General features: G+C 34.6%; 1 protein-coding gene across 2 annotated transcripts; it reads left to right on the forward strand.

Annotated features, from left to right (window-relative positions):
• Window positions 1–828: 828 nt before the first annotated feature.
• On the forward strand, window positions 829–10778 carry LOC128158188 (uncharacterized). 2 transcript variants are annotated; one of them, XM_052820941.1, is made up of 7 exons: window positions 829–986; window positions 5584–6096; window positions 6336–6462; window positions 6737–7010; window positions 7511–7616; window positions 8678–8804; window positions 9307–10778. In XM_052820941.1, exons 1-7 carry the CDS (start codon window positions 955–957, stop codon window positions 10147–10149), a joined length of 2022 nt encoding a protein of 673 aa, XP_052676901.1. In that variant the 5' UTR covers window positions 829–954; the 3' UTR covers window positions 10150–10778. The 2 variants fall into 2 exon arrangements, with proteins under 2 accessions (XP_052676901.1, XP_052676902.1); XM_052820942.1 differs by having other exon boundaries at window positions 858–990; window positions 9307–10772.
• The last annotated feature ends 544 nt before the right edge of the window (window positions 10779–11322 follow it).

Raw genomic sequence — 11322 nt, forward strand, 5'->3', positions numbered from 1 at the left:
GTAAGTTGCATGTTGACATAAATAAGTTGCATGTTGACATAAATAAGTTGCATGTTGACATAAATAAGTTGCATGTCAACATATTTATCTTGCATGTTAACATAAAGAAGTTGCATGTCGACATAAAAAGGTAGCATCTAGCATTTTGGATGTCACAAGTGGGCGATATTTGAGAATTTTTTAGATTTTGTATAATTCTTATCCGATTGCAATTTTCTTGCATGTCAACATAGTTATGTTGCATGTTGACATAATTATCTTGCATGTCAACATATTTATCTTGCATGTCGACATATTTGATGGAAAAATAACTTGCACACAAGGGGCAGAGATATGCCACCATAGTCCCCTATCCCCATTGCAACTTTTCCCAGACAGTACACATTTGTCATTTGCATTAGGTTTTGATCCCGTTTGAAAGGATGACAAGCAACCGCCTAGCTGTAAATCTGAAGAGTCTGCCACTGTTAATATTAACTATGCAAACCTCAACTGATAATTTAAATGTTTTGCGAAATTTTGGTTCATATATTGTTGAAAAATGAATAAATATTTATAACATGAGAAATGAAAATCCCAGCTAACCGTCCGTCACGCACATCTCTCTCTCTCTCTCTCTCTCTCTCTCTCTCTCTCTCTCTCTCTCTCTCTCTCTCTCTCTCTCTCTGAATTTTAAAGCAAAAGGATACTTTTCGCAACGCAAAAAACCGGTTTTTTGTGTTTGTATCTCCTTGCCTTTAAACAGCTTGACAATGGTTGAAGAAATCTGATTCCCTCTCATTATTGATTCAACTGACTGTAGCTTATACTACACAACACTTGGGGGTTTAAAACACACGTGGATTATGCAATATAACCACCCGACCTCGTTTGTGTGCACTCTGCATGGACCAAATAAATTAAACCAACACCTACAGCACAACTAGGGCACTAGTATAGTAACACTTCCTGAATATGGTTGCTCGCCTCTTGACCAAAATATACATGTAGGTAAGGACTTTTCTTCATTTTTGTTAAATTTTTGAGTTAAGATGTATAACATAAATGCTTTTACGTGATAATCAAGAAAAGGAAGTAGCTTTAAAACGAATGTATCGAAAGCAGCAGGTGTATATACATGTATATTTACGAAGGCACGGTATATATATACATTTATCAGATACATGTATATCGATACAGTCTGTGATTTACCTGCTTATGTATGTATGTTGACAGAGTTCTAGCAATTTACATGTCTACCGAAGTAAGGAGAATATTATTGCAGGGACATTTTTAAATATGTATCTTAGTAACTCGAAACTAATTCGTAGAAGTACATCTATGTCATTCTATAATTATAACAAAACATGCATGCCAGTAGGTTTACATATTTAAATGTAACCCCCCCCCCCCCCATAAAAATGTTTTAAATAAGTATTTAGTATATATAGCTTGAATACAAACATGCAGTCATACAATTTTGTCATGGATTCTTCACACAGTGGTATTGATATTGAAAGATCACTCTAAAATATATGTATTCCCATATTACTTTCTCTTGTTTATATACTGGTACTCTAGCAAACATCCAAATGTACATATACTAAAGTTACTAAGTTTTTGCCCGACTGATTACGTTTATTGTATATGCCAGCTATACGACCGACCTCGACAGAGTTTTGACCTTTCAGGATTTTTATTGAAAATTTAATTTAATTTAAAAGGCATGAAAATAAGAAGGCCAATGTGAATTTAAATCATGAATTATTTACGCTTTATCTACGTTTATAATCAGATATTTAAAAAAAAAAATTCGTCTGGTATGTTCGCCCTATGAAATAATTTGACACTTGTATGAAGTATGAATCAATTGATATCAAAATGTCCAGCGTTTTGTTTTTTTTTTTGAGTACTCGCAATAAAAATCTTTTTGTATTACCACAATCTTTTCAATTTGTTTTTGGAAGCTTTTGACAAGATTTGATTGAAGAAGTTAATACTTAAAGAGTAAGAAATATCTTCTCAAATGTCACTCGCCTAAATATAGTCGACAACCTTTTTTTTTTAACAGTGGCTAATGAATAACTTGTAGATCGAATTTTCCTGTCAAAGGAAAATGCTCTGGGGCTTCAAATACTTGAGTATCTAATACAAATGTTTACAACAGCATTAAAATATTTTTTTTTATAGAATGCAACTTTTAACTGCAAAATTGCTGATACCAAACTCTGTCAAACTTACATTTTATTACGACATATGTGTCATAAATACCCTCGATCGTATCTGTGTTTTCAAAGGTGAGGTTTAAAATGCATGTGCATGTATTTTACATGTATACGTATAAAATTACAGAATATCTGTGGCAGATTTTAAATTTTGACACACAAAGTAAGAGCGTTTTTTAAGATCAAATTTTGTGATATGTAATCATGGTAGTTCTGTATGATCGATTTAAAAAATATCTCCTGACTCTTAAAGAAAATCTGCGGATTAAAAATCATTTTGACCTTGCCAATTAAAAGATATTATAAAAAAGAAAGATTTGTGCTATAGGGATCAGGTCCCACCGTCACCAACTTTCTTCAAGTCATTACTCATGCCCCAGTCACACATTCACGGATCAACTCCACGGTTCTACTACGGAATATTTTCCACGGTTGACACCGGAAAATCAAATAATCGTTATTGCCCCAGTCACACATTCACAAATCAACTCCTAGGTTCTACTGCGGAATATTTTTTCCACGGTTGACACCGGAAAATCTAATGATACGGAGTTAGTACGGATGCACTACGGAATGGATACAAATTGATACATACGAATTACTCGGATTTATACGGAGTTAAAACGGACTTCTACGTTCTAAAACGGTTTAGTAAGTTTTTCTAAGGAAGTACTACGATGGTTTCATCCGTAGTGGAATTTTGAACATGTTCAAAAATTGTCGCAGCTATACAAGTATTGCTGCGTTTGGATACGAAATAACAGACGGAAAAGCCACGGGTCAATACATATCGCCACGAATGATTCCGAATCGCTTCCGTAGCTAATTCGGCATTAAATCCGTGAATGTGTGACTGGGGCATCAGCCTCAAGCCCGAGTATTGATTTCAAATTTATACACTTTCCATACAATTCCGTGAAGGATTTGAGTTGAGGACTTCAGTTGAGAGATTTGAAAACGCTGGCGACGAGGCCAGTCTGATTAAAACCTCCCCATTCTCATTACACTCGTCTGCAGGTGCACGGTGAAAGGGGGGGGGGGGGTGGTTTAAATCAGACTGACTATAATATATAGCTAGGATTTAGCCACTTGAACTGAGCTAAGCAACGTTCCTCTAAAAAAAAAAACCCTGATACAACTCGTGCTTTACAATAGGTTAGATATCCATACACAACTTCTGGCCTAAAGTTATGACATTTTTATTTCATTCTTTTATCACGAGAAAACCAAAAAGCAAATATTTTATATTCTTATATTCTTATATTTTCACCAAGTCCTTTTAACAATATAACTTGTATATTTAAGTATATTAAAAGGGAACTAGTAAATCTGATAAAGCTGTGATACACTCGACGTGTCCATCTTAGTAGATGATGTCGTGGAAACATTTATTTTATGTATTGATTGATTGATTGTCGTTTTGCAACAGATGCAGGAAAACTTGGGCAATGAACGGTTAAAATGACCTCACTTTTATACAAAAAAACGAGGGGTACTATGTACACACTTTTTATATATCTACTAGTATACAAAAACTCATTTTAAGAGGCCAGAGGCAAGAACAACATTAGTACCAACTATATATACATGTAATGTAAACATATTTTTGCGAACACAAATCTCTATGTGGATTAAACGTCGTTGTTCACGTACGTAACACTAGCAATCGCAACTTCTCGGGACGTTCCTGCAAGCGGTGATATAACCTCGAGGTGTCTTTCCGAGATCAACCGTAAAAGTCCGAGAAGCTGCGATTGGTGTTTCTAGCTTTCTCTGATCTACGCTACAGCGCCATCACTTATAAATGTTATTTTACATTAATGAAACATTAATTTTACAAAGTTTATACCGTAGAATGACATTAAGGACACACGAGACGTTCCTCAATTTTAAATAATTTTCATTGATATTTTATTCCTTATTTATGAACATTTAAACCTGTTAATTAAACCTGTTTATTACCAAAAATTCAGAGTATATTACCAGGCTCGTTTCGGAGCCAGAATATTTCAAAGAACTATATATGATTTTAGTCAAATTTGGCCCCCACAATTTGCCATTTTTAAAATGATTCAGGTACATAAATTTGTTGTGTTATTTTATAAAAGAGTTGACATGAAATATGTTTTTCACCTATTTATTTGATTTAAATGCACTCACTGGCAGTATATGACGCCAGGAGTGACGCTAATTTTATAATTCAATCAAAATCAACCAAAAATTGACATTTTTCTAAACTTTTTTTCAAATGGGAAATATAGAGCGACTCTTTGAACAAGAACGAACTTTTTGTCACTTATAAGTATTGGAAAGATACATCCTTGGTGAAAATATTTCGTTTGTTCAAGTAGTCGCTCAATGTTTCCTTAGAGAAAAACTGCCTGAAAACAAGCCATTTTATGCTAAAATGAAAAAAATGGCGGGAAAAGGTAAACTTTATGATGCCATATTTTTAAATTGTGGGCACTAAAATCAAAATGAAAATTATGAAAAAACTTCAAATGTATATTTGTACAAATTAGAATTATATTACATTAAACTATAATTAAAAAATTATTATGAAATTAGGAAGTGGAAATGTTCACATTGTGGATATAGGAAAAAAAATAAAAAAAATGGAAGATTGGTCGCGACCTTAAAGTAGAACAAAGGGTTGTTGAGTTTGTTTAAAAAATACTACAAAATACATCTTTACAGTGAAATTAATATTAAAAATTCCATCTAAGTACAAGATTTTTTTGTTTACGTCCTACAGAAAAGGGCGTTATGTTATTCCGCAAATCATGAAAACATATACATAAGAAATTCAGGCTTAAGAATTTTTTGGCCTGTTATAATTGGCATATAGTATTTCAAACTATATCAATATCAATGAAAACAATGAATTATTTCCTGTAGATATTTCAGATGAATCCAATTTTCATTGGACTTATCTCCATGCAATAAGCCAAGGGTCAGATTATTGCGGAACATTTACCGCGTACAATGGTAAATTATCCTTTTTTTAACATGTTTGGATGGCCTTGGCGTTTTCTGCACGTTCTGTTCATGCATTCGTTCTCTTTATGACACAACTTATAAGGATTTAAAAGCCACGAACGTTTTGCACATATTTCATCACGTGACTTTGAAACGATCAGGTGTGCTAACCCTCTCTAATTTCTTCACATTGAAAAATGCTGGTCATATTTCTTTACTGTTAGAGATTACGCAATAGGACATTCAAAATCATAATTAAGGAATATTTAAGCATTCCTTGAGTCTTGCAATATTGATGAGATGATCAATCAGCCGATATGTGCCGACTGAGTGGCAGAAAGTGTTTTTTCCCTAAAAGTTGGATGTATTACCATATCCTATAAAGAAATTCCTATTTTAGAATGGGTCCGTCTAGATCTATTGTGTTGGTTGCAATAACGTTTCTGATGCTGTCGTGTCAGCCACCGTCAGTGACAGGGTCAACTACCGAGGCAACCAACTCAACCAGCACTCTGACAATGTCTATCACCATACCCATCTCACCATCTGATGCACAGACCACGCCAAAAACCGCACCCACTTCATTATTAACTTACGCACAGACCACACCTAGTTCGCCATCAACTGATGCACAATCCACGTCTAAAACAACCACCATCTCGTCAACTGACGCACGAGTCACACCGATTTTGACAGCCATTGACCCACAGACCACGTCTGAAACTACGCAAATCTCATCATCTGCTGCTGCCCAGAATACGACAATCTCATCACCCACTCATGCTCATACAAGTGTGAATGACATTAATATCACGAATCGAGCAGTGGCAGACTCAACAACGACTCCGATACTGTCTACATCCACAACTGTTGAGAAAATATTCCCAGAGAACTCGCAGATCATCGAAAAACTGTAAGTTACTTAGATTACTGTAAACATAAGTGTGCATTTGTAAATTATTATATATTGTAAGCATAAAGGTAGTAGGTATTCTTTCGTTTAAAAAAGCAAAACATGAAATCAACACCATAGATCCATAGATAGATAGATAGATAGATAGATAGATAGATAGGGATGATTTTCTGGAAAGATACCCACACACATGTTAAAAACAATTTTTTGTCTAACTACATAGTTTTTATTAATGGCAGACTCCAGGCTTTTGGAGAGGAATTCCTGAAGCTCCTTGGCTCCCTGTCCCTGCGGTGCGCCGTGAACCGCTTTATACTGGGGTACAGTGACCTCCTAGCGAACGGATGTAGTAGTGAAGCACTGCAGGTAGGAACTAGTACAGAAAGTACAGAATTTCTTTATTTATACGTCTGCATGTAATATTCTTTCAAAGAAAAATAATCATTATAGAACACTTTGTGCCTATTAATGCTTTATTTATTATTTATTTTGAACAAGAACATAGAAATTGTTATCAAAATTATAACAAAAGTTGATAGAAATATTGCAACTTCATACTTCAATAAAAAAAAATAACCAAAACATCTATATCAGATAATATTTATGTTCTTGTTACATTTTATCATTTATTTCGGGTCAGAATGTCGCTACTACAATCCAAGAAATCTGCACAGATGAGCAGACGACATGTTTGCTTAGTCAACAAAAGTCTGAAAGAAATGGGATCCAGGTCTGTATCGATTCGACGGTGAGGACCAATCCATGCCCGGAAGTGGTGGTCTCCGATCAGAGGTATTGTGGGGATTTCTACGTTTATACCCTGAACTGTACAGTACTACAGCAAAGTTCCCCAACCGTAGCTTCAACGACATTGATGACGCCAGCGGCCCAAACAGTCACAGACAAGAACTCCAGTATGTTTGTAAATGGAACATTTCTCACTGAACTAAGATTTTGGACTTTTTTTTTTTGCAAGGGCTGCAGCTGTTTCATAGCTCATTTTTAATAATTTGTGATAGATCTACACACCAATGGAGTAGCAAATTAAAGATGATATAAGTTTATTTATAAAAAAAGATCTTAGCATTGAAGGTTTTAAATCTTTGGTTTGTTTTCTTTTCCCGTAGTAGAGTAAAGCAAGGTTTTTTTTTTTTTTATAATGAATCAAATAGTAAATATAATTGGTTATGAAAACTTAAAGAGAAAGCATACAATACAATGATACATCAAATTTAACAAGAAACGAAATTGAAAGTAATGGGAAAATTAAAGTTCAAACCTTTTTATGACACTACCTTGGCGTTATATATGCTTCTAAATTATATGTACAAAAACCCGATAGAATGATTTTGTATTTCAAAATACTATCATCATCAAATGAATATACCTTTGTCTATGGATTTTTTTTTGGTAGACACAACGGCGGCCAGGTATGCGGGGGCGGCACTTGGAGGATTCCTAGGGGGTATACTGGTGACGTCACTGGTCCTGTACTTCGTATATCAACACCGACGTAAAATGTAAAGTGCAAAAGTTTGCCAGCAATAATTATGTTTGTTAACTTCATTAACTTAAAGCCTGATAACAGGCCAATAAATAACTCTATGAGCCTACTTTATATTTTAGCTCACCTGAACCGAAGGCTCAAGTGAGCTTTTCTGATCAAGATTTGTCTGTTGTCTGTCGTCGTCGTCGTCGCTGTTGGCATTGTTGTTGTCATAAACTTTTCATATTTTAACCTTCTACTCACAAACCACTGGGCCAAGTTCAACCAAACTTGGCACAAAGTATTATTGGATAAAGTGAATTCAAGTTTGTTAAAATAAATCTTTAAAGGGGAGACAATTTAGAATTATTGAAAAATAATCGGTATTTTTCATATATTTCCTTCTAAAAACCCATTTAGACAGAAAAGCTGAAAAGTGCGTTGAAGCATCCTCAGGTAGTGTAGACTCAATTTTTTTTTCAAATCACGATCCCGGGAACAGGGTTGGGTTATAATGAAGGGGTGAATTTTAAAATGGAATAATATAGAGAACAAATTTCAATCTTCTTCAAAAGCAATCAGCCAAAATAGCTGAAACTCGTGTGAAAGCACAAGTGTGAAGATAAAAGTTTAATCAAATCACGGTTCCATGGAGAAAGGTGGGGCTACAAAAGAGGGAGATTTAAGTAGGAAAGGAGTTTAATTCTTTAAATAAAAATATTGTTGATTAAAGTAGGAAGATTTTTAACTTTTTGTGCACAATCCACTCTACAAAATTGTTAAGATATTTTGAATTAGTTACTATATGTATAATGCTGATTTGATCGGAGTTATTGCTTTTGTTGCTAAAGTGAGCGATGTGGCCCATGGGTCTCTTGTTTTATTTTAGATATGAACATTTAGCAATATACTTTTATTAAGTAAAGAATAATTCTAAATATTTAAGCTTTAAAAGTTGAATGTTTTCCTGTTCAGATTTCTTCTTTTTATTATGATCAATGGCCACATCTGCCCAGTTACACTCTGCTGAGCATTGGGAAATCAAACTCACCTTTTGCACTAATAGAAATTTGTATATATGTTTGGTTTTTGTAGGGAAAAACAGCGTGCATCGTTGAGCAGTAACAACTTCCCCAATTTACACCGTCCTCTTCCTAGAATAGAGAGCGGTGTTTATAACAAGATAGAGGACATGCATGATGCAAGGAAAGGGAGAATTAATGTATGTATAATTCCTTTTAAATACCTTAATATTATTAGTCGTTATATTTATAAAAATCGAATATTTTTCAACATGAATTTTCATCAGCCTTTAATAGTTACTGTACTGTGTTAACTGACAATTTACTTTTAATACAAGAATTACACTTATGAATATGAAATATTTTATTCATGTAAGGTAACATATTTTTCTTATTATTTAACGCTCTTCTTGTGATAATCTATGGGGAGTATTTGAAGTTTATTTTTTTAAAATCAGATGATAGGGGTACAATTCTAGTATTCAATTTAAAAATGAAGTCAGAAATACATATACACTTGTTATGGTACCATAATAATTTTGTCTATTGCCAAACGCTTTTATTGACCAACGTACATAAGAAGGACGGGTTTAAAAATCGGACATTTTTTTCTTTATTACAAAAAAAATATTTAGTATTAATTATTAAAATATCTCAGTTTGTTAAAAAATTCGATTAAATGATTTTTGTTTTACTTTACAGCCAATCTGGGTTAACCAGAACTATGACTCTCATTTTCATGGAGGTGGAACCGTTGAAAACCAAAATGTCCTTGGACAGAGCGCCATGAAGAAATGCGATAGCTGCGCCAAAGGATTCTACACGTTTGATCCCCGAAAATCCGTCGATGAGGGTGTCCTTCAAGCGCCAACTAGATTTGGAAAGTTGAGTCCTATCCTTCCAAGGAACAATTCCAGTTCTCATGGACTGGACATCATGGGGTATCTTACTCCAGGTAAACTGTTGGCCAAAACTGAAGGTTCAAATTGTGCAGACGACTGCCGTCGAGCTGATGACGTTTCTAACGTAGAAAGGATTAGAGGCGAAGAGGAAACGGAAATAGGAATAGCACCCACCAATCAAGATGCTTTGGGAATTCCAAATAACGTGGATACTGTTAACAATGTTAGTGCTTCTGTGAATGATACCAACACGATGGCAGATGGTGAACCTGGAGTTACTTTTAGTATCGACGAGACCGGTATAGTGAATGAGGCGTTCGAAGAAGATACAGCCGGTTCTGATTCTGCTGGAAAAGGGGCTTTAGAGGAAGTGGAAAAAGTGGGACTAGAACCTAGTAACGATGTTGATTGTGAGACGGTGGTTTCTGATGAAGTTACAAACAAAGAAATTGAAAGTTGTCGTAATCCGGATAAATCTTTGGTGGAAGGGAAGTTTCCAGAAGAAGTGATTAAGGAAGAAGAACCACTCTATCACTTATTAGAAAAATTTCCAGAGAAAGTGGTCTCAGATGGAGTGCCAAAACAGGAAGAGGAAATGAACGAGATAATCACAAAAGAACAGGAAGTGAGTGATGGGAAATAAAACAAGGAATATTGAATTACAGTGACGAAATAAAGATATTCAGTACAGTTTGTGATACAAAATTCTTAGAGTATTTTGCCACGTTTTTGCCAATGGACGACTATTGCTAGGTATATTCATATCTGTCAAGTTTCTATGAACATATTTGTGCCATTGTATACTGTTGATCTTGAACATAAATCAGTTTGTAGATACGCAGTACATCTTATATATGTCTAACATATATATTTACGTAATATCTACATGTATACAAATTGTAGCCACGAGGAGATTATCATATTACTGTGTTTTATTTTTTGTACACTTTATCTTATTACAATAAAACTATACATTTTAACGTAATAATTCGTAATAAACATGTGATATTGCTGCGCAATATAATGAGCTATCGTATGGAACGCCAAGGTTGCCTTCTGTGGTTGATAGCCACATCATAATAAAATTGAAAATAAAACAGTTATTAAGAACCAAACCATATACATGTGAGACATCTCAGCGTCACATATGGAGATTCCTTTAAGTGTGTATTAATACATTTTAAACGGTCATGATAACGATTTGGGTTCCTTTAGTTACTACCATGAACGACCAATTTGTTACTTTACTTGCTTCAGCACGACTATGAACTGTTTTCTATTATATTTAGCAGAAACTGTTGAAGTTCAGAACCTCTCGATAAAAATGTTATAAATGCACTAAATAGGGGACAGACATCGTAGGAAAAGGGTGTGTTTTTTTTGCGCCTGATTGAATTCTTTTTTAATCCATTTTTGAAACCACTCCTTTATAAAAATGCCAGAAAAAAGCGCAGCAACAGGCTGACCGACAAGCAGACGACAAGCAATTATACTTGGCTACACGCGGTCCATCTCAAGGTGGCTTAACATTATGACTGTACATTACATGTATGTGACAAAACAGACTGAATACTGTATCATGAATATGCTATGACAAAAATTTCAAGGGGCATCCATGAAATTTTCGTTACGATAAGTTTTGTTTTAGTCCAAGTGTTTATGTTCAGTTTAGAGTAAGGGAGACAGCGATGTTTTTCGACGAGTTTAGTTCGATAAAGTCGCGATAAAGGGATGTGTAATAATGGTATGCATTGCTTCACAAGGTTTATTTTGCTTTCTGTTCTGCTCTTAGATTGATACAAAAGAACTACATCCG

This window comes from Crassostrea angulata, chromosome 8 (genome assembly GCF_025612915.1).
Source record: "Crassostrea angulata isolate pt1a10 chromosome 8, ASM2561291v2, whole genome shotgun sequence".
Classification (NCBI taxonomy): Eukaryota; Metazoa; Mollusca; class Bivalvia; order Ostreida; family Ostreidae; genus Magallana; species Magallana angulata.